Source organism: Halichoerus grypus, chromosome 3 (assembly GCF_964656455.1).
Source record: "Halichoerus grypus chromosome 3, mHalGry1.hap1.1, whole genome shotgun sequence".
NCBI classification, from domain to species: domain Eukaryota; kingdom Metazoa; phylum Chordata; class Mammalia; order Carnivora; family Phocidae; genus Halichoerus; species Halichoerus grypus.
Genome location: NC_135714.1, coordinates 192347644 through 192372486, shown reverse-complemented (window position 1 = coordinate 192372486; position 24843 = coordinate 192347644). Strand labels below are relative to the sequence as shown.

General features: G+C 38.5%; 1 protein-coding gene across 3 annotated transcripts in view; it reads right to left on the bottom strand.

Annotated features, from left to right (window-relative positions):
- Positions 1 to 24843, bottom strand: part of LRP2BP (LRP2 binding protein) — a 34146-nt gene that overhangs the window by 9029 nt on the left and 274 nt on the right. Inside the window, exons 1-8 of one of the 3 annotated variants that reach the window (XM_078069818.1) lie at positions 13524 to 13639; positions 12826 to 12911; positions 11406 to 11532; positions 10581 to 10693; positions 7347 to 7460; positions 1695 to 1837; positions 1510 to 1615; positions 179 to 402 (exon numbers count right to left, since the gene is read on the bottom strand). In XM_078069818.1, the coding sequence (XP_077925944.1) occupies positions 179 to 402; positions 1510 to 1615; positions 1695 to 1837; positions 7347 to 7460; positions 10581 to 10693; positions 11406 to 11532; positions 12826 to 12870 (872 nt within the window). In that variant the 5' untranslated portion in view covers positions 12871 to 12911; positions 13524 to 13639. Of the gene's footprint in view, positions 1 to 178; positions 403 to 1509; positions 1616 to 1694; positions 1838 to 7346; positions 7461 to 10580; positions 10694 to 11405; positions 11533 to 12825; positions 12912 to 13523; positions 13640 to 24843 lie in introns of those variants that run through there. The other 2 variants (XM_078069817.1, XM_078069819.1) reach the window with 2 other exon arrangements.

Sequence of the window (24843 nt, the reverse complement as noted above, 5' to 3'; positions counted from 1 at the left end):
GGCTACTTAAATTAATTAAAATCCAATGAAACATAACAGTTGGAGCCTCAGTGGCACGAGCCTCATTCCCAGTGCTCAGTAGCCATCCTTTTCAGTATTGCAGCAAGTTCTATCGAACAGACCTGACATAGAACATCTAGTAGGAGGTGTTGTAAATACTTCCATCCGGCTTATTTACCTTTTGGAAAATGTAACACACTTAGTAAAAAATTTCATCTTATAGTAATACTCCACGAGATTCCCTTGAGCATAGACATTTCCACGTTCTGCTGCTTCCCGTAAGCACTGCAAGGCGGCTTCAGTATCCTGGCGGATGCCTTGTCCATAAAAATACATTAGTCCAAGTGCACCCTGGGACTCCAGATTTCCATTGCCACATGCTTCCGAGTGCCAATAAAATGCCTAAGAAAAAACACAATTTCATCTTATTTATTATTCACCAGGCAGAATTATAAGGGAATACTGGAAAGAAAAAAAATCTCTCATTACAAGATAGTACTATTAATTAATTAATCTCTAGGAAATAGTTCTAGCACCTTGAGTGTATTTCAGGTTAGCACCAATTTCACATACCTAGAAGAGAGTGCTAAGGTGAGCCCACCTGTTTTCTACCTACAATGTAGGTTAGGTCACAGTCTAGACAGTTCAGCTGTCTCAGGATCCAAGATTTTTACATTTTTCCAGAGGAAGGATCGGGAGGGTGGGAAGTAGGAAGTAAGTGTCTGCTAGGCTTTGAGACACACCAGCAATGAGGCATACCCGGGAGAGGAGAGCTGCTGATGCTGAGGGACAGTCAGCTCCAGGGGGATCTCAGAGATGGCGCCAATCGAGATCAGAGGCCACCAGGTTAAAAACTGCATGTGGTCACAAGCACATTTGCTCAATATGCAACTACAATGAACTTGAATTAGTTCAAAAAATTATTTCCAAGTGGCTGCTCAGTTATCCAAAGAGGGTCTTGGTTGCTATGTGTTTCTTGTAAGTTTAATGCCTCCTACAAGTAGGACTTCGCTCTACATTTCCTTCTCCCTATAGGATTTCTTGGAAAATGCCTCAGTCATTGATGATTAAAGAGATTATATTTCTGTAAAAATCCTAAATGGATTTAATTTGTTACTATGTTTGTGTGTGTGTGTGTTGTGTGTGTATTTTACTTATTAGGCATCGTTACGTTCTCAGAACAAATTAATTTTAATTTATTCACATGTAAAAGGATTTGGGCTTTATTTCAGGACTCTCAGTTTTCATGGTATAATAATATTTTGTATGTGTGGCTTTTTATAGCATTCAAAATGCTCTCAACATCTGTGGACTCCTTTGGTAGAGGTAGAGACGAATAAAGCTTTTAGGAGCTTTGAGATCCTAAAATGTGAACTTCCTTTACATTTTAAAGAATTATAAGAGATCTTTAAAACTAAATACTCATTCTTCACCACCCTCCATTCAAAAAAGAAATAGTGAAATATTAATCTACATGTGGTGCTAACATTAAAAACAGATCAGTGTTACCTTTTCTAAGTCTTTAGGCTCTTTTGTTGAATAATACAATCCTAGGATACTTTGAGCCTTCACACTAGCTTTTGGATTTCCATTGTCTGCAGCAAAAAGCCACAGTCTAAAAAAGAAAGGCAAGGCAAGTTATTCTTTGTGTCAGCATTTGATTTAAAAAAAATCTTGTTCTCAGGTAACACTACCTTTCAGCTTCCTCATCTGATCGTTTGACGCCTTTCCCTTCATAATAAGCTCTTCCAAGGTTGTAGGCAGCTGCAAATTTTAAGTGTCTTGCTTTGGGACATGGAGAATCAACAATTTTCTTCATGTATTCCACTCCTTTTTCCTTCCACAAAGGAAAAGAACAAACAAAAAACCCTAGTTTTTAGTTTTACCCAAACTAAATTCTTTCTCCCAATAATATTTTAAAGTGTTCACCCTCTGACATGATGTTTGATGTCAGGACTTTGTGCCCAGACAGGATGGTTGTGCTTTAGTCTGCAGAGCTGGAAAGGAAGGGGGTGAGGGGGATACATCTCCTGAGGAGGCATTCCCAGAGCTCCAGGATATAAGGCGTTTCCCTCATTTTATAGCTTCCAGAGTTGCATTATGTTTCAATATGGTTTCTTTTCTTCTCTCCTCCCTCTGACCTTATAGCCCTTATTCTGCATGGGCATAGTTTTTAGAACTTATCAAAATATTTGAATAGCTGTAACTTCTTCCACATTTATAATTAGAGTACATTTGTGAGCTGCAAACACTGTTTTCTCTCTTCGAGCACACCAAGTATGCTCAGTGATAATTTACACCCAATATGCTAATCTTCATAGGACATCTGCATAGTCACAAAGAGCACACAGAAGACATTGCCCCCTCCAAAAAATCCATCAGACACAAACTTTCAGACATCACTCCAAAGAAGAAAACGTTTGACCATCAAACATTTTCTATATACTACTTTCTAGCTTTTATCCTTCACTGCTCTCTCCCAAGTTCTGTTGCTGGCCGAACACCACAATAATAGAAGATAAAGGTGTTTGCCTTCTACTGAGTCCCAATTTATAAGGATTTATTTTTGTGAATGTGTGACATGGGTATCTGCCTTTTTTCCCCAAACCTAATAGTAAGAGGGAGCTTACTGGTAGTCAAGTGATGTGATTGTGTAAATCCTTCCACAGATAGCAATGTCTAAATCTGGAGCAAACATTAAAAAATAACCAACTTTTTAAAGTAGGTTCCCAAAAAAACCCCAACTTTTTAAAGACACTGGAAGTTTACCAGACCACACACAAGTTGGAGGAGAGATTCCTCTTAAAAACTGCAAATGGAAGGGATCCATGAAGTTCAGTGAACCCCAGGCTGGATAAACAAAGTAGCTTTCAGGCATATATCATAGTCAAACTGCTGAAAGCCAAAGAAATCTTGCAAGCAGCCAGAGAAAAATGACACATCATATACAGAGAACAACTATATAATTAGTGCATCTTTTCTGACTACAAAAGAATGAAACTAGAAATAAATCACAAGAAAAAAAGGGGGGAACACATGGAGGTTAAACAACATGATACTGAAAAACCATGGGTCAACAAAGCAAAGAAGAAATCAACAAAAGATGTGGAGACAAATGAAAATGAAAACACAACATTCCCAAATATTGGGATGCAGCAAAGGCAGTTCTAAGAGGAAAATATGTAACAATGCAGGCCTACCTCAAGAAACAAGAAAAAGCTCAAATAAACGATCTAACCTTACACCTAAAGGAACTAGAAAAAGAAGAACAAAGCCCAAGGTATGTAGAAGGAAGGAAATAATTAAGATCAGAGCAGAAATAAATGATGGACTGAGAAAAATGTCAATGAAACCAAGAGCTAGCTCTTTGAAAAGATAAACATATGGCAACAAATTGAACAACCTTGAAGAAATGGATTAATTCCTAGAAACATACAATCTTCTGAAACTGAATCAAGAAGAAATAAAAAATCTGAACAGATGGATTACTAGTAATGAAATTTAATCAGTAATCAACACTAACAAAAAAGTCCAGGAACAGATGGCTTTACAGGTAAATTCTACCGAACATTTAAAGAAGAGTTAACACCTATTCTCCTCAAACTATTCCAAAAAATAGAAGAGGAAGGAAAGGTTCCATATACATCTATGAAGCTAGCATTAACCTGATACCAAAACCAGACAAAGACACCACAAAAAAAGAAAACTGCAGGCCAATATTCCTGATGAACATAGATGCAAAAATCCTCAACAAAATATTAGCAAACGGAATCCACCAATACATCAAATCAAGTGGGATTTATTCCAGGGATGGTTCAATATTCACAAATCAATGTAATACACCACATCAACAAAACAAGGGATACAAATCATATGATCATCTCAATAGATGCAGAAAAAGCATCTGATAAAATTCAAAATCCATTCATGATAAAAACTCTCAACAAAGTAGGTTTAGAGGAAGCATACCTCACCACAATAAAGGCCGTATATGAAAAACCCACAGCTAACATCTTACTCGCTGGTGAAAAACTGAGAACTTTTCCCCTAAGATCGGGAACAAGACAAGGATGTCCACTGTCACCACTTTTATTCAACATAATACTGGAAGTCCTAGCCACAGCAATCAGACAAGAAAAAGAAATATTCATTTCGTAAATAAGTTAAACTGTCACTATTTACAGATGACATGATACTATATGTAGAAAATCCTAAAGACTCCACAGAAAACTACTGGAAGTAATAAATGAAGTCAGTAAAGTTGCAGGATATAAAATTAATACTCAGAAATTAGTAGTATGTCTATACACTAACAACAAAACAGCAGAGAAATTAAGAAACTCCATTTACATGGGGTGCCTGGGTGGCTCAGTAGGTTAAGGTCATGATCCCAGGGTCTCTGCTCAGCGAGGAGTCTGCTCCTCCCTCTCCCTCTGCCCCTTATGCTTATGATGTCTCTTATGTGCTCTTTCTCTCTTTCAAATAAATAAATCTTAAAAAAAAAAACAAACCCAAAAGACTAGTTCAGTTAGTATACTGAAGTGTGCAGAGATGGCTGAGGAAGTCGGGTCCAGGCTACCGAAGGAGGTTTCCTAACGTTGCTCATGTTGTTACCTCCATTGGAATGCCATTCCTGACCTTATATGCTATTCTTGTCTCCTGAGTCAGCCCATGTCAGCTGTTCTGTGAAAACTCCCCCGCGCCCCCCTCCCCATTTGTGCCCAGTACGCGTGTCTGTCTCAGTCCAGTACTCACAACAGCACTCATAGTTGTTCTCAGACTATGCGTTCCTTCTCATACTTACCTTTGCTTCCCCAGCATCTCAGACTGTTCCTGCCTCCTAAATGTTTGTGGAACAAAAGAGTGAGTGAATAATACAATGAATCCAACTAAACCAGAGCTGCATAAGTCACAGGAGTAAGCACGTACCTTGGGGATGGTAAGGGTAGGTGCTCATAGTGCAAAAAATAGAGACATATTTTTTTCGCTGCTTTTGTGTCCTTTAGGGCAATTCCAATGATGACAGTGACCCCAGTGAATGGTACCAGTGCACAAAGAAACTCCGCTGCCTTAAGTAGTAGGATCTGTGTGTGTTTTGAGCATCGGATTTGTAGGTGAACTAGATGTGGACTCAAAGGGACCAGGAGATGCTTACTAAACATCAAGGGAGAGATAGGCAGTTGGCAGTATGGATCTCAGCATGAGGTTCTGGGGTGAAGACAATTTGGAAGTCTTTTAAAAGTATAGGTAATGTTAGCCATGGGGCTGGATGAGCTGAGAGAGTAAAGCGGGGCAGCAGGGGCCTAGGTTCTGACACACTTCAACATGTAGAAGAGAAGCACCTAGCAAAGGACAGAGGGGCAGCTATGAAGAGGTGAACAGGGAAAATTATATTCCAAACATACAAGATTGGTGCGCCTGGGTGGCTCAGCCAGTTAAGCGTCTGCCTTGGGCTCAGGTCATGATCCCAGGGTCCTAGGAACAAGCGCCGCATTGGGCTCCCTGCTCCACGGGAAGCCTGCTTCTCCCTCTGCCTGCCACTCCCCCAGCTTGTGCTCTGTCTCTCTCTCTGTCAAATAAATAAAATCTTAAACAACAACAACAACAACAACAAAAACCCCAAACAATAGAAGCTGATGGAAAGAGGCTTATAAAGCATGGGAGAGAATCTTAGACACCGAGAGGAAGATGTTTCAAGAAGGGTATGGTCAACTGTGTTCAATTCACGGTAAGGGCAATGTAGTCCTGCATTCTACATGTTATTATGCTTTTAACAGGCTAAGCTATAAATAGGTTAAAATAAAATATCTTGTATTTAATGGAAATATTCATTTTTTCATCATTTATTTCATATGCTATGATTATAAAAGAGTACAAATTAAGAATTTCAGGAATTAAAGTGTAGTCCCCATTGTTAACTTAATACAACATAAAGTCAGGAAGGAAGACACTGGATGCTAGTGCCCTCTGTTACTTTACATGTTGTTCAATCTCGTTGACAACCTGTGAGTTAGGTGAATGGGTTTTATTTTGTATGCTGCCTCCAGTGGATTGAATTGGTAATGTCACCTTAAAGCTGTATATTGATTAAAATTCTGCTATGTCTGGATACAGCTAGAAAGGGGGCCGTGATCAATTATCCAGGATGGCCATGGCCAGGGGTGCAGGGAAATGGCAGATGTATCTCTAACTTAGGCTTATTTATCCTCATTTTACAAATGAGGAAACTAGAGCCCAGAAATAATTTCCCCAAGATCATACTGCTTGTAAGCAGTGAAGTGAAGATTTGAAAGCCTACGACTTTTCACAAATTGTTAATAGACCATTATGGAAAGAGCAGCTTTGCTAGTGAACACAGAGAAACGAACTTCTGAACATCTTTGAAAAATTTAAAAGTAAATTCCCAATTCTTATTTGATAGTGTGTGAAATTTCCTTGTAAGATGAGACCAAAAAAAATAAATAAATAAAAAATAAAGCCCCTAAAGAATAGAAAAAATTGTAATACTGATCTCCAAACCTCATAGCTTAGTTTATTCTTTCTTTTATCTTCAAACATGCACAGATAAATGAGGCCTAGAAATATTAATTATTATATTATTATATAAATATTAATTATGCAGGTATTAAAATGATAGTATAGATTATATTTATTGACAAGGAGAAGGACATTCAAAATACATTGTTAGGTGAAAAAGGATATTAAAAAACATTATAGTATGGTCCTACATTGAAAAAATGTATACATACACATATATACATACACACACATATATATATATACAGATATATATATAATTTGCATGGAGCAGTACATGGAAGAATATACTTTAAAATAATAACCAGGTTTATATTTGATAGCAGAATTTGGTGATCCTATTTTTGCTTATTTTCTAACTTTTTTCCATGTTCATGTAGCTTTGGAATAATTTTTTTTTTATTATGTTAGTCACCGTATATTACATCATCAGTTTTTGCTGTAGTGTTCCATGATTCATTGTTTGCATATAACACCCAGTGCTCCATTCAGTAGTGCCCCCTTTAATACCCATCACCAGGCTAACCCATCCCCCCCTCCCCTCTTTGGAATAATTTTTAAAAATAAAGGAAAACATTTTAAAACAAAAGTGTTATTGACAGTCAATGGTAGCAAGGAGGTGGCAAAAAGAAATTTTGTTTTTCACATAAATGTAAAAATGACTACTGCTATCCTTTAAACGCTAAAAGGACAGATACTATTAAAATATAAGTATAGAAATATATTATTAAAATATAAATAATTTTAAGTCTATCAAATAATCCATTAACAATGAGATCTTAAACACTGTGAACAAAACAGTAACTTACAGCGTCTGTAGGTGTCCCCAGCCCATCATAATACATTACTCCTAGCTGGTAAGTTGCTTGATGGTCTTTTTCCTTGATTTCTTCAAACTGTTCTAATGCTTCTTCATACCATCCCTAAAAGCTCCCAGGAAATATTGAATTATTTTTATTATTACCTCAAAGTAATCCCAAATACTTAATTCCCACCTAAATCTAGCTAGGAGCACCAAATATAACAAAAGACAACAAATTTATGGAATTTGCAAGTATGGCATTGACAACAGTCAACATACTATAAAATCAATAAAATAGACCTGAATATGGCAACTGAAGGAAGTGACCAGGAAAAATATGGGCGAGACTCTCTTTTGCTTTCACTCGTACTTTTGGATATTGCCAAACTTCTCCTAAAATGATAGCCCAGCCTTCTGCTCAATCCATCCTGCTATATCCCCCAGCCACTCCTGGAGTTTGAGAAACTTCAGAGTTGGGGCCAGAGCATCAGAGAAAATGTGGACATCAGGACATCCACTATTATTAAATATCCACTATTATGATGGCTCATGTCCTCCAGGGTTGCAGTTCTCCAGCTAGGGAGAAGACATGGAAAAACAAATGTGATTCTCTAAAATTATCTTTCTCCCCTACTTCCTATAGAAACCTACATATTTTAAGGCTCCTTAGCAGTTCTATGATCTGATGCTAAGGTGTGAAGGACTAAAGGGGCTTATATCTTAATCCACCAGGGAAAATGCCTTGCACTGAAGACTGAATCCTTTGTGATCGTGGAAAGAAAGTCTGTTATTGAGCTGGAAGGTTATTACTTAGGAAGAGCAGACCAGAGAAAAACAACTTCTGGAAGACACAAAAGCACCTGAATTCCTTTTTTCATAAACTATAATGAATCAACAAATTGATAAAACTAATAAAAACTGCACCAAAATACTAAGAAATATTAATTTTAAAGAACACATAATAATGAGTTAATGACCTAGCTGTTAAGACTCATTCTCCTTTCTGGCTAATGTTTGGCTAGATGTGAGAGAGCTGGAAAAGTTAGAATACGCTGTAGGAAGGAAGAGAAAGGAGGTCCTGTTAGTTTTCATGATTTTCAATACAATCTACATGCTGGAAAATCTCAAATACATACTTTCAACCCAGACTTCTCTTTAGAGATCTAGACTCTTAATGGCTAAGTTTCTACTTTGAAACCTGTCTACTTGGATGACTAATGGACATCCGAAACACAATGTGTATAAAACCTGAACTCTTGATTGTCCTCTCAAAATTCACCCTCCCCACTCCTCTATTTTTCAGCCCATGATGCTCTTATTTGTGTCTCCAAAATAAATCCAGGACCAGCTTCCACTGCTGCCACTCTGATCAATACCAGCAAGCATCCTCTCTTGCCTAAAGTAGTATGATTTCTCCCCTAAACTGGTCTTGGTTCCATGCTTGCCTTCTAATCTGTTCATCACGGACTCAAAACCCTTGAATATCTTCTTACTACAATTTAAACAAAGCTCATCTAAAGCCATTCTCTGCCTTGCTTATTATCACATTAGTCTCAATTCCTAGAGCTCACAGAGCTCCCCCTCATCTCTGAAACATTGCATTTTCTCCCCTCTGCCTGGAATGCACTTGCACCGGGCTGTGTGCCCTGCTCGTTGCCTTTTCTTCAAATTAGTTTCAACCACAGGTCTTTCCACCCTCTCCCTAAGTTATTCTCTATCATGGTACCCAGTTAATGGCTCTCATAGTACTCCTCCTTATTTGTAATGATGTATTCATTTATTTCCTTTCCCCTAGCAGACTGTAAGTTTCATGAAATGGGAACCATGGGCGCCTGGGTGGCTCAGTTGGTTAAGCGACTGCCTTCGGCTCAGGTCATGATCCTGGAGTCCCGGGATCAAGTCCCACATCGGGCTCCCTGCTCGGCGGGGAGTCTGCTTCTCCCTCTGACCCTCCTTCCTCTCATGCTCTCTGTCTCTCATTCTCTCTCTCGCAAATAAATAAAATCTTAAAAAAAAAAAAAAAAAAAAAAAGAAATGGGAACCATTCTGGTCCCCTTGTCACGATAGAGTCTGAGCTTAGCATGATAATAGTAAACACCTATAAAACACTTATTAGGTGCCAGGCCCTGTTAGTAATATTTCTACAATGAATACCTCCTCACAGTAGCTCTAGGAAACACACATTATCACCCCCCTTTTACAGATGAAGAAACTGAAACTCTAAGAGTTGAAGTCTTTGTGTCCAAGGCTACACAGTTAACAAGTAGTAAGAATCATACCTGACCCGATGCCCAAAGCTGAGAGATCATTCTCTTCACCTATGCTAGCCTCATGGTGACAGGTGCATGATGAGTCCTCAACAAATATTTGTTGCCAGAAGAAATGATGGCACCATCAGATTTAAGAGTAAGTGGGATATAGGTTAATAGCTGCCCAAATAGTCAGTGAGTGGTGAAGGGATTGGGGACAGTTGGTCCATTTTCACATCTCCCCGTGGGGGTCAATGAAGGACTGCTGCTATATATATTCTATGCTTTGCACAGTTTCTCCTACATCTGCCCCTCAGGATGCCTCAGCATAATGTGGAGAAAGAGGGAAGTTCCCTCCTACCTCTAGAGAGGAACATATAAAGCCTCTAAGTACTAGGTAAGAATCAGGGTCTTTAGTTGTTATTCATATGAAAAAATTTTTATAAATGATATTATTTGGGGCAAAAATATAAAAATTATATATATATATAAGTGTATATTATATTTTTAATTTCTAGTATGAGAATGGATTATATACCAGAATGACTCCTATAAATGACTCATTAGAACGACTTTTATGGAGGAAGGTCAAATATCTCCTTAATCTTGTACTTAAAGCCACAACCAAAGCCTAGGGAATTTACCAGAATTCCCTCTGCATAACAATGTAAGAAACTCTATGGGAAATTTTGCTATGAGGATCCAACAACAGCATTATATGATATGAAAAACAGGAAAAATGAAATAAGATAAAAACAGAGAGGGAGGCAAACCGAGACTCTTAACTCTAGGGAACAAATTGAGGGTTACTGGAGGGGAAGGGGGTAATTGAGTGATGGGCATTAAGGAGGGCACTTGATGTAATGAGTATTGGGTGTTCTATGCAACTGATGAATCACTAAATTGTACCCCTGAAACTAATAATACACTATATGTTAATTAAACTGAATTTAAATAAATTTTTTAAAAAGAAAACAAGCAGGAAATGATACCTCTTCAAAATATAGTTGGCCTCGGAGGAAATATGCCATAGCATCCCCTCTTCTTATTCTTTCCTTCAAGAGCTGCAATGCCTTATCCACCAAATTCGCATGGCTGTAACGATCTGGTTTTTAAAAGGTAAAGAATTCCATCTTTATTCATACGATACGAATTTCCTCTCTTGAAGTCATGAATTATATAGAACTCATCTGGCTCTGTTTATACTAGTTTCCTTCCTAGTTCTCATTCATAAAACTGGCCTTCTTAGCTCAAGGGAAAAACATGATCACTGCACCTAACACCGTGCCTTGTATAATCATAAAATATGTGTTGATTGGTTCCCAAACCAACCCTGTTTACTACGAGGCAGGAGCTCTAGCAATGCAGTCTGTGTGTAGTTCTTTACGCAAAGCTACCCTGTGGATTAGTGAAATTCTTAATTTGAGCTTTAATTAGAACTACTCCAACCAAATGAGCTAGTAACCATTCCCAATTTAGTATTAGTAAGTCTATAGAAACAAAAGGGTAGCTTTAAATGCCACTTTGAAGTAAAGTATGGCATTGTTTTCTTTAATAGAAATGACATCTGGCTTCTCTTTTCCAGAAGGGTGTCCTAAAGTCCTAAGAGTAAAACCAGGATTGGAATCTAATTATGAGACTTCTCCACTGATGATTTGCTACCAGACGAGCAGCAATTTCTCAGATTCTTACAGGAAAGCTAAAAAGGACTGTAAAGTTAACCACTTCCTCGACAGCAGTTCAGACTCCTATTTCTTGTCTTTTTTTCTCTGGTGTACAGAATTGACTTTTAGTGAGGATATTATCAGAATTTGTACCAGTCTTTTCCTTCCTCCATTGGAACAATTTTGGGTTCTTAGCACCATACTGGAATAGAGAGGCATAAAAGGGGTTCTTGGGCAACTTCTCACTGGTCAACTTCATCCTGTTTCCACAATGTGTATTCTGTAAACATGAATAAAAAACAAGATAGTAGAAATGTCTTCCTCCAGAAAAAATGCAAAAAGACTCCATTATCCCTTGGCACTCGTTATAAAAAGCAACCTCCCCGCATTTGCCTAGGGATAGGGCAGCAAACTACCAGCTCCGGGATGTGCACATTCTTTCTGAGGAAACAGGGCCATCCGTAGCTACGAGAGGCACAGCATCCTCCGTGTCTGCTTCCACAGCATGGGATGAATGATGAGAGCCATTTGCAAGTCCTCTCTGGCTGTGAGTTCACATCTGCAGTGGCTTATGTCACCTACCATACCTGCCACTAGCAGGAATTGGGGACCCTGCCCATAGAGTTCTTGTGCACTGGTACTTTGCCTTGTAACTGAAGCTCATGACACTCATTCATTTCAAATTAAAACATCTGTCTCTTTTACCTGGGAATACACTTTATTTTAGTTGTGTTGTTCAGTTTTATCTTCCCGTCTGTATTGTTTTGCCATGTTATAAGATGGATCACAGTTGAATGGAAAATCAAAGCCTTCATATAAAATGTAGAGGCCACCTCATTTGGGATGAAGGAGTCCAGGGTGGCCCAGGCTGAGGGTAGTGAGACAGCAAACTCAGTTGTTGCTATGCTTGTTTGTTTACTCCTTGGCATTCTACTGTTACAGCTGACTTTAACCAATCAGGAACAAGCTTCCAGTAAAGGTTCCTGATTGGTGGTGAAGAGAAGAACTCAGGAGTTCTTCAGTGTGATTGGAAAGCTGCATTTATACTATTATGTGAAACTATTTTGGACAATAAATTGCTTCATTAAGAAGAATGAAGTGCAGACAAGGGAAATAATTCAGTATATCAGGGAGAGAAAAAAGAAAAACAAACCACTGCAGTATCTTTGTCATTTTGGAAGAACCATTTAATCTTCTAAAAAGTCAACTTCCTCATCTCTAGTTTGGACTATAAGTAGTTTGAACTAGAGGATTTCCAAATGTCTGTTGCTAGATATATAAAATTTTTTGATTTTATGATTCCCAAAACCTTTTGTTTGTATTAGTGAATGTAAAATTTAGTTTCCAATGAGCTTTGGGGTGAAGCAATAATAGGGAAAGTATTTAGAAGCAAACCAATTCAAATAGGATGATATGGATAGCATTATCAATTTACTGAGAAACTGGTTATAGAAGTTTTTATTATACTGAAGACATCAACCTGTGTGCTATTTTATCCAAAAAGGCTAAGAAAAAACTTGGCATATTCAAGAAGGTCACTGGAAATGAAGCAAGTCAAGAAACACTACCCTACCTTCTTTGAATTCATGTTGCTCTCTGTGGTTACAATACTGCACATAGTTTTTGTTGTTGAAGTTTAAAAGAAGCGTTGGAGAGGGCCTAGAAAACATAAGCAAAGGTTGATTGAGCTCTTACTTAAATGCCAGGTTTGTTCTAGGTGCTTCACAGGCAGTAACTCCTACAAAACTATGAGATAGGAGCTATTATGAGGCCCTTTTAACCTATGAGGACACTGAGGAGGTTAAGTAACTTGCCCAAGGTCACAGGGCTAGGAAGTGGGACAATTGGGACACCCCAGCACCATTGCACCTCATCATTATTCTATACTGTTCTCCAAAAACTGAGACTAATATGATTTTTCTAAATGGCAGGACTCCTGTAAGAGAATACACCCAAATCTAGTACTTTTTAATTTTAGAAAACGAGATATGAGAAGATTTTAAAAAGGAAAGTTTGAGTTTATTTCTGTCAAATCTTGGGATTAGATATAAAATCATCATTTCAAACTTGACAACTGTTTGCATCACATGCTGTGAATTTTAAAAATTCTTTAATAAAAATTGTAGACATTAAGTAATGATACAGAATCTGAAGGAAATCCATAATTTTAAAGGGAAGTGTCGGTGTAGTGGATGTTGATGGTGCCCTTCCCTGATCCTCTTTACTAGCCCCATCTCCAGCTGCTGTGAGTGTTAATTGAAAATGACTCACATCTGTTCCTTCTTTCTTTGTCCCCTGCCAAACATGAGTCCCCTCAGTCCTGGACACTTTGCTCCCTCCTTCTTAGAGACTGGTCACTGGCGTGAGCACTTGCAAGGACAGTTCCTATTGAGAGACACAATTTGCCATGAGTCTTGAGCATTCTGGCACATTCTTGCTGGGTATGTCAAGAACACAGGCCATGACTGCTTTTTACATGGGCCATTTCTCAGGGTTGTGTTTGCAGTGAGTATCCTTGAGGGATAGGGTAATATCTCCCCGCAGATAAAGAACAGGCTTGTTTTTTTTAAAAAGTACTAAATCCTGCCCCCTCCTCCAATGCTTAGTTCTGTTCTCTTACAATGCAGCCTACTGAGTATACGGGCATCCACCACGGGTCCTTATTATGACCTCCTGGGAATTAGGGGTTGAGAGAACCAGTTTCAGGATCACGCTGACACACTGGCTATTGCTTTTGCTAAGAGTGAGAAAGTCATTTATCTCTGACCCAGGAGTCTTGTGTGTTCTGCCAACATCTATGAAACAGGCTAGCTTCTTAGTTGTAAGTAGGGTAAAACCTCAGGCCCTGCACAATTCTTGGTACCCCTTTGCCTCAAGGTGAGATGAACTCAGCAATGTGATATGTTCTCTGTGAGATCAGAATGAAGCTAGTTGCCATCTGAGCCCACATTCCTACTTAGCATTCCCTCCTTGCCAGATTGTGCTTCTTTCACTTCCCTTCTCCTGAGAGTACCACCACCCCCACCCCCAGTGCATCACTTGAATAAAAATCCCTGGCTCAGACTATGCTTCTAGGGAACCTGACCTAGTGCAATAGAGATGTATGGAGGAAGAGGTACTTTATTCCTATTTTTCTAAAGTTGTCATAATAAAGGATAACTTTCCTTCCAATAAAATGTTAGACACAGTATACTGGGGAGAGTATGTACAGTATAGGATATGAATTTTTTGATAAAATACTACATCATTGGTAAGAGGACTAAAATTAGCCTAATGATGAATAGCCTTATTGAAAATGCTGGATGACGGGAAGGATAGAATGATCTGAGAGTAGGGGAAGTCTATAGAGACAGAGATGGAAGTTACAGCTGCTTCTCTAACAGCAGAGTCGCGCAGATAGAATTGCAGGACGAGATGAAGCTAAATGGGCATTTCTTTAAGATTCAGGCAGGCTGGGACTCCTCTATGGTTATGCCATAGCAGGGATTCGAATCAGAATGAAAATAAATATAAATGATAAACTTGAAAAACCAGGGGAAAGAGACAAGTGTTTAGAACAGACTAGATTGTAGTACTACAAGTGAGAAATCATTACGTAAGGCTTAATTATAATGCCGAAAGACTTCTATTAAATTTTTAAAAACTGAAAAATTAAAAACTAAAAAACTGAATAGATACAAAATAACTTTTAGATATATGTGTAAAGAATGGAGAAAAACAATATGATTAACATCCATTGCCTGCCATTTAATGTTTAAAAGGTACATTACCTTTAAGTCTCCTGTAGGTTCCTCATTTAGTCTTCCTCCTCCCCCCTCCCTTTCAGCTGCCCTACCCAAACACTCCCTATTCTCCCCATAAGCTCCTTTTTCATGTTTCTTAGCTATTCATGTTTTCTCTTAAGTATCTGCCTTTGTGACATTTGTCTTGTTGAGTTGTAGTCCTTCATATGTCAGGCGTGTCTCTTTTAAATAGGCTTCATTTAGATTTGTTGATTCTTTTTTATACCCAGGCTGATAATCTTTGATTATTACTGGTACATTTAGTTGTTTTACATTTATTTTAATCACTATTGAATTGGAATTATTTTGTACTTTCAGTCCATTTGCTTTATTCATGCTACTTTTTCTCTTTTATTGCCTGCTGTTGGATTTATTGAATTGACTAGGTATTTATTTTGCTTTGGGAATGTTGAACTTCCTGAGTCGTGGGTTGGTGTCTTGCTGCTGTAACAAATTACCATGAACTTTGTGGCTTAAAACAACAAAAATTTAGTCTTTCATAGTTCTGGAGGCTAGAAGTCCAAAATCAAGGTGTTGTCAGAGCCAAGGTCCCTCTGGTTCTAGGGAGGAAACCATCCCAGATTTCTTTCCTAGCTTCTGGTGGTTGCGGGCAATCTTTGGGGATCCTAGGCTTGTAGGCTGTGTCACTCCAATCTCGGTCTCTGTCTTCACATGGCCTTCTTTATGTGTATCCTCTATCCCTGTGTGTCCTCTGCTTATAAGGACACCAGCCCCTGGATTTGGGGCCCACCCTAATCCAGTATGACCTCAACTTCACCTGATTTTTTGTAAAGATCTTATTTTCAAATAAGGTTACATTCATAGGAATCAGGTTTTAGGACTTTGAACATATCTTTTTGGAGAACACAGTTCAGCCCACTACATTTTCAAATATGGCTTCTGCCCCATTCTATCCCTCTTCTCTTTCGGGCATTCCAATTAGACCTTCCTCCTGTGTCTCTTATTCTGTTTTTCACATTTCCCATCTGTTTATCTCTTTTTGCCACATTCTAAGTAATCTCTTCAGCACTCTCTCCCATTTTATTAATCCTTTCTTTAGCCATGTCTGGTCTGCTGTTAATATCTAGAATTTTAATATTAAATATTTAAAAACTTTTTATTGAAGTGAATATAAATACAGAAATGTATACGTAAGTTTACAGCTTGATGAATTTTCACTCAGAACAAGAAAGAGAAAATTACCAGCACCCCAGAAGCCTCCCTAGTACTCCCTTCTAGTTACTACATAAACCTACATGTAAATACAATATTGCATAAGTGATTTTTGCATGCCTTTGTATACCATATGAATGGAATCAGGCACTCTGTATTATTTTGTGTCTGGCTTCTCTTGTTCAACATTGTTTGAGGATTCATCCGTTTTGTTGTGTTGGTTGTAGCTTTCTACTTCTTGTTGCTGTATAGTATTACATTGTGTGAATATACCATAATCTATCTCTTGTAATTGATGGACATTTGGGTAGTTTCTGTCTTGGACTTTTGAGAACAGTTCTGCTATGAACATTCTTGTACCTGTTTTTTCCCTAAACATTTATATGCATTTCTCTGGGGTATAAACATAGGCGTAGTAATTCCTATGTCGATGGGTATGCACGTTCAGCTTTAGTAGATACTGCCAAAAAGTTTCCAAGTGCTTGTGTACAAATTACTTTTTAAAATTAAGTGCTTGTTTTGAATCTCTGGTAGTTTAGGTAATTTATGGTAAGATTGCTTGGTTCATTTGAGTTTTCAATTGAAATCACCCATTCAGTTAGGCCAATTTATCAGAAGTCCTGGTAGAAAGTTTTTAGTGGTCTTGACTCCGACAAGTATGAGACAGCCTTCAGTTCGGGACTTGTTCACCTTGTATAGCTGAAACTTTGTACCTCTGCCATTATCCCCACTCCAGCCCCTGGTAACTGCCATTCTACTTTCCGCTTCTGTGAGTTTGACTCTTTTAGATCCCTTATGTAAGTGGGATCATGTTATGTTTGTCCTTCTGCATCTGGCTTATTCCACTTAGCATAATGTCCTCCACGTTCATCCATGTTGCACAATTGGCAGGATTTCCTCCTTTTCAAAGACTGAATGATATTCCACTATATGTAAGTACCACATTTTCTTTATTCATCTGTCAATGGACATTTAGTTTGCTTCAATGTCTTGGCTTTTGTGAGTAATGCTGCAGTGAACATGGAAGTGAAAATCTTATTTTGAGATTCTAATTTCAATTCAAAATATTCAGAAGTAGGTTAGCTGGATTATATGGTAGTTCTACTTTTAATTTTCTGAGGAACCTCCATACTGTTTTCCATAGTGGCTGCACCAGCTTACATTCTCACCAACAGTGCACCACAGTTCCCTTTTTTCCACATCCTCACCAACACTTGTTGTCTTTTGTTTTTATGATAAAGACTGTTCTAATGGATATGAGGTTTTCTCATTGTGGTTTTGATTTGTCTTTCCCTGATGATGAGTGATGTTGAATACCTTTTGGCCATATGTATATCTTTTTGAGAAATGTCTATTCAGGTCCTTTGCCCATTTGTATTTATTTATTTTTTTACATTTTAATTCCAGTATAGCTAACATGCAGTGTTATATTAGTTTCAGGTGTAATACAATGATTCAACAATTCTGTACATTCCTCTGTGCTCATCATGATAAGTTGTACTCTTAATTCTCCTTTGCCCATTTTTAAATAGGGTTATTTTTTTTTTTTTTTTGCTATTGAGTTATACAAATTGAAGTCCACTTTTTTTTTGTTTTTTTTTTCTTTTCTTGTTTGTGGTTTAGGTGTATTAGCTAAGATAAGAAAACCATTGCCTACGCCAAGGTCACAAAGATTTACCCCTTTGTCTTCTTCTAAAAGTTTTATTGTTTCAGCTATAGGTTTTTGCTCCATTTTGAGTTATTTTGGTATACAATGTGAGGAAGGGGTTCAAATTAAGTCTTTTGCATGTGGATATCCATTTGTCCCAGTACCATTTGTTTAAAAGACTATTATTCCCCCAGCTTCTGTTTATACTTTTAACTAAGTAGTTCTGTTTTGAAGTATGTGTATTAAATCTTTTACAGGCAACTTGGCCTTTAAATTTTGTGTTCTGAACAATCTAGTTATTTTGAAAGGTAGAAACTTATTTAGAGATAGAGTTAGAAATGAATTTCTACTTTAAGTGGAAAATCAAATGTATTAAATTAAGAGCGGAAACTTCTATTGGTATATGGAAAGTAGTTTCCATTTACAACTTCTTTTTTTTTTTTTTTTTAAGATTTTATTTATTTATTTGAGAGAGAGAGAGAATGAGAGACAGAGAGCATGAGAGGGAGGAGGGTCAGAGGGAGAAGCAGACTCCCTGCCGAGCAGGGAGCCCGATGCGGGACTCGATCCCGGGATTCCAGGATCATGACCTGAGCCGAAGGCAGTTGCTTAACCAACTGAGCCACCCAGGCGCCCTCCATTTACAACTTCTATTTGTATATTGTCAGTAACAGGTAAAATAGGTAACTATTAAATTTGCAAATATTTTAACAATACAACTAAAATATTAAAAATTATTTTAATTTTGTTTAGGTGAAGGTGGCCTTTATATACTGAAATAGAGGGTATCTGCCATTATGTACATACCTCATCAAGCAAAAAGTGGTTTCATTTCATTTAGGAACTTGGCTTCAGAAATGGTAAAGAACATGGGGGCTATATTTTCCTCATCCTCTTTGTATGATAGAAAATTAGAGAGCATGTTAAGTGGTTAATATCGATAAGTGGGAAAGATTTACTATCCAATATGGTCAGTAAGGTATCAGAAGATCTGGTGTGAGGAGCTTAGGAGAGGAACCAGGCTATTGGGGTTGCAGAGAATAAATGTGAGCCTCAGCCATGCTGGAGGTGTCCCCCATCTCTGATAATGCACAGCCTGGACTCCAACAAGCTGAAGGATACAATTAGAGAAAGAGGGACAAAGTCAGAGAAGGTCTTGTGAAATTGTTCCTGGGCTCACGATGGGGAGGAAAAGAATGAAGTCTTAGATGAAAAACTGCCACAATGGAGGGTGGCTAAGCTCTGCAGTCCTTGGTGAAATTGAGAGTGGAGGCCAAATGCTGGAGGCGCACAGAGCCTTCTGGCAGAAGAACCTCTCTTGCCTGGAGACAGGTGCTACCTGAACATACAAAACAATATCCTCTCGTCAGCTCCCATGTAAATGCAAAGTAGAAAGATCCTAGAATCACACATAGGGCCACTTCAACACCTCACAGATATTATTTAAAAAAATACTCCAACTGGGTCCAAAAAGCCCCTTTGGATTTGGGCAAAATCAGATTCCCTCCTTGGTGAATCTCGGGATCTCTTGCAGCAGGTAGCCCTTAAGAAAGTGCCTTTGCTTCCCTCTGTGTTGATCATATACTCAACACGGTATGTACATCTGGGTTGGCCTGCTATTTTATTCATGTAAAAATCTGGATATTTGCAACTCCTAAATAGCAATTCTCACCAAAGTATCCCTCCCTCTTTAAAAAAAAAAAAAAAAATTAGGTAAAAATGTACATCTTTGGGAATGTGATAAAATTGTCTAAAAATGGTTTGTAAATTTTTTATGGAATAGCAAAAGGTAATTTAAATGTAAAACTGCTGTGAAAATGAGTTTAAGAATGTTAGTGTCTTTTATGGGTTATTCTTGTGTTCCTGGGCAGAAAAGAGTGAGCACAGCTGGCCTGAGGCTGCCATCTTTAGCAGGACATGCTGACAAAGTTGGTCCTCGGTTGGCATTTGGGAACTTGACACTTGAGTTGTCCCCCAAATGACAAGATGAGTCTGCAGTGTTTACGTTTATATAAACAACATGATGATGTATGGCGGATTTGTTTCCTTCTGGAATTCTGTGATTTTAGTAGTTGGTAGGCAGAGGATGCCTACATGCCAGCCTCCAATATAAACGTTGGGTCCTGAGTCTGTAATTGGCTTCTTTAGGCAGAAACATTGCATACATGATCCTGCGGGGCACACTTATTTAAAGTTCTTTTAAAATCGAGGTACAACACTGAAGTTCCTATCATAATAAACAATGTTACTGGTACCCATGAAAATAGAGTTAAATAAGTGTCCTGGGCAAAAATGCAAAGGCCTGGGTTTATTGTTATTGTTCATTGCTGTTGTCTAGTAGTCATTAAAAGAATAATAGTGTTCATATATTAACTGGAAGCATAACCTGTACACATATATGGAAACTTAGGAAAGAATATTATGGGTATTACGGAGATCTCAAAAGACAATATTGAATCAGGCAGTGGACTTCTGTTTTTTTTAAATTTTTTTTCCCCCTTCCAGTTAGGTCTATTTGTTTATTTAAAACAAAAGTGCTTTTTTTTTTTCATGCCCTGAAATGAGGAAAAAAAAAAGTGTGGGAAAAGACAGGATGTCTTTTACTACCAGATAAGCACTGGGTGGAAGAGCCTGGTAGCTTTTTAATTTTTCTCCAATTTACCATGTTTTCTGTGAGCAAATAAACCACTCTAGGAAAGATTGATTTGTTAAAAATCTTCGTAATTACGTGGGATTCACATGCCTCACTTGTCTTGTTTCTGCTGTGTAGAAACCTTTTTTGGCCAGTTAGGGCTACCAGGGTCTTTCCTGAGGGGATTCACTCAACATCCAAAGGTAAATGAAGGCACTTGTTATGATGAGCACTGGGTGTTATATGTAAGTGATGAATCACTAAATTCTACTCCTGAAACCAATACTAAATTACATGTTAGCTAAATGGAATTTAAATAAAAATTTGAAAAAAATATAATGCATTCTATTCAGCTACTCTCTTTATATTCCTTAAATGAAAGAAATAGGTTGCCCAATAAATGCTTTTACTGCATTTATTGTGGTTGGTCAGTTAAACAAGAATCGATACAGAAATTAAAAAAGAGTATATGATCATACCATATACATTTTAACTTATAACATGTAAATATATGCTACTTTCCAATCTTTTCATCTAGGGTCAGAAGCTATTTCCTTAATAGAGGGTGACTGTGAGAGTTTAGAGTTGTCTTTCTTTCACAAACCATAGGCATATGAATTCCACTTTATGTTTCTTTCAAATGGAGTATGAGTTTAAAAAATGCCCATCAAACAGTCTGAATGTAGAGCTATTTCTCATCTTTTATGGTTGATTTATCCTCACCTACTTGGGAAACACTTTTCTTAGAGACTTGATTTTGAAAGCATTGAGTTTAGTTTTCTTAAAAATTATAGCTCTCACTGTTCCTATTTCAGCAGTTATGTAATATTTAATTCATCAGACATTAATCTTTATAGATGTGGAAAAAAATTCAAAGTGATGTGAGCCCAAATAACTGAGCATTCTAGAAACAGCCTGGTGAGATCTCCCAGTGATCAATGCAATGGGCAGTGTGTTTTGCAGAGGAACTGAAGTATATTGGTCAATCAGAACAAAAAAACTAAGTAGTGATTGGTTTTGAAAACTTTGTGAAATTTTTTTGTTCTTTTGATTAAAACTAGCTTTATTCATAAGGTTTTAGGTATCTTCTGTCATTATTGTATTTGGGAAGAGGGTTACTTAAAGGTGAAACTAAATATTTGAATAAACAAAAACTGTAATAGCCATGGTCTTCAGAAAGAAAAAGAATATATAATGGTTTAATTTTAAGTTGCCTCAAGTCCTCTTTTTTAAAATAAACTTTATATTTTAGAAAAATTTGAGATTTACAGAAAACTGCAAAGATAGTACACATAATTGCCCCTATTTCCTCTGTTGTTTTCTTTTTTCATTTGTTTTTGCCAAATACTCCTTAACATTTTTTTATTTGAATATAGTTGATGTTACATTAGTTTCAGGTGTACAACTTATTGATTCAACTTCACTATATGTTTCATTGAATGAAAGAGTTGTTTTTCTATGGATTATAATAATAGTCTCTAAGGACTTTCTTTTGCTAATTTTAAGAAGTTAATCTTAGGGGCACCTCGGTGGCTCAGTCGGTTAAGCGTCTGCCTTCAGCTCAGGTCATGATCCCAGGTCCTGGGTCCTGCTCTCTGCTCAGCGGGGAGCCTGTTTCTCCCTCCGTCTGCCTGCCGCTCTGCCTGCTTGTGCTGTCAAATAAATGAATAAAATCTTAAAAAAAAAAAAGTCAATCTTAGTAACTTCAAATCTACCAACGATGACCAAAATTCTTTAAAATTTAGTTATAAGAATGTGGTCTCTGGAGTCAAACGGTCTGAGTTCAGCTCCACCCCTTAATAATGATAGGACCTTAGGTTAAGTTATTGAACCTCCCTAAGCCTCAATTTCCTTTCCTGTAAAATGGGATAGATAACAATACCTATCTGTATTAATCTTGGGGCATAGGAAGTGCTCAATGTCCATTTATTTTAATAAATTGGAATAGACATTAGTGGCCATTTAACATAATTTCTTATTTGTAAATCTTTATTTTACATCACTGCTGTGTATCATATTCTGTAACTAGACTGAATTGCACATAGTTCTCTTAACACTGGAAGATATTTTATACTCCTTAGAAATACTCTTCCCTTCATGGACTACTGGCAGATTCCTCCTACTCACCCTTCCTCAGTCTACATATCTTCATTCATTTGGTCACTTAGTCATCATCGAACATTTTTAAAAAACATTCACTCTAAATGGCATCCTCTTTCTGGAAACACATCTATCAGCAAATTAAACATAAATAGAATTAACACTGCTTAGAAGAGTGCCTGTTGAATATGCATCTTAGATCATTTTCCTCTTTAGAAAACTGATCCCACATGGTACATGTTCAGTAATAACTCCAGCTGCTTGCTGGTAAGATAGTATTTCTTCCCCAAATGTATTTCTTCTGTGTATTTTTGTGCTCCACCAGCTTTGTTCATTTTTAGAAAGCTTTTAGGCCCATTACTAACAGTAAACCAGATACTTAGCTGAGACATATTTTTTCTGAAACATTGTCAGCAATGGACAAGTAGGAAGTGATTAAAAGGAGAAAAGCTTTAACAACTATTCACAAAATTCCCTATCCTTGTGAAACTCACATATGTAATAAGAAGTTAACACTAATTACTAGACTTAACACTTGCTGAATAGAATCTTGTTTTAAATAAAAAGAATGTTAACATGGAGGCAGACTCATCACACCAATATCACATTGCACATGTTAACTGCAATTTCTGTTTAGAACTCTAAGAACTTCTCTGATAGTACCTTGTATCATTTAAGAATTCCTGAAAATGAATTCTTAAATTCATTTTCATCTGTGTGAACCTGAAGCTTAATTATATTCTTTAAAAAACAGTGCTCACCTAACTGATAAACACAAGAAAAGGGAAATTGTCAGTGATCATGTGTTCTCACAGATCTGACATTCTTCAAATATCATAAAAAAGGTATTTTGAATAGTTTCAATATAAATACAGAACACAAGCATGATTCTATGTTTGAACATAAATATATATATACACACACACACACATTTATGTTCAGGTATACATATGAATAAGAATGTGGAAAACTACCCCTTGGGTCAGTGCATGATAAATTTATTATTGTAAAATTATTTTATGGCTCTTACTACAAAATAAACAAGATCCTGCAACCAAAATTAGAACTAAAAGGCCACTCATTGAGCTTGTCCTCCAAAAGCATAGTAATTTCCTCATCAGTCCTGCTCTCAAAGGTATGAAGAGGAAGAAGGAAATCACTGAGGATGTCAAGGAAAATGAATATACGGCTCCAGCTTTAGTTTCTGGGAAGATTGATCTGGAAAAAAGCGTTCAGGAAAAGACAGTCAGGAGATGACAGATGTGTGGATGGCTACAGTGTGAAGTCAGGAAGTCTGTTTCTCAAGTCGCACCGAAAGGAACGACTCAAGCAGGACAGTATGCAGACCCCCCCCCCCCCCCGCCACGTCCCCCTCCCGCGCTTTCCCCTCGGAGCGGCCACGAGGGAGCGGCGGCTCCGCCCGGGAAGAGCCCCTTAGGTCACAGACGTTCTCGGTCTGGGTCCGACTTTCCTTGAACCCCCCCCTCCCGCCCCCCAGTGAGTGTTCGGGGGGACACAGTGTCCTCGTCCTTTATGCAAGCTCAAGGTTAACAGCCTGGGCTCTCAGCCTCTCCCCAGGCGACGAGCCCAGCGGCGCTTTACCCAGTCGCCGGGAGGGGACACAGTACAATGGTTGGCTGGATTTTACCGGATTTCCCAATACGGGCGTGGTGTCACCGAAAGGGCCCGGTGTGAGAAATCGTTTAGTTCGGGGGGCGGGGGGTGGTCAGCGCAGTCCCTGCGGTAAAACCTTAGTTCACGTTAGCCGCCCCGCCGCCCCCGTTTTCCTCCCTAAAAGTCCAGGGCGTCGGTGACAGAGGCGAGCGGGGGGCGGTTTTGAACGTGACGCCAAAGGAACTCTCATCCTTCCTCCGGAGCTGGAGGGCGCAGGACGCGCGGCGCCAGCACCACGCACAGCGGCTTCCAGAGGTGGTGCTGCCAGAGTTCTCTCGTTTCCTGGTTACGTGCGTGCTAGCAGAGACGAAAACCTTCGCCCGCGACTCCCGCTTCTCCATAGGGACCAAAGGGCCGGGCACGCTAGTGTGGGACGTGCCAAACTCAGCGCGCCTCATGGCTGCCGCTAGAGCACACCCACCCTCACCCCGCCCAGCGCCCTCGGCGGCGCACGCGCACTGCGGCTCCGCCGGGGCTCCTTAGGGCCCCGCCCCGAGGTGGGCGGGCCTGGCGCCTCCCGGCTGGCCAATCGGCTGGCGAACCCGCGCTTTCGTCCCCAGCCAGCCTCGCAGGGGCACGTGC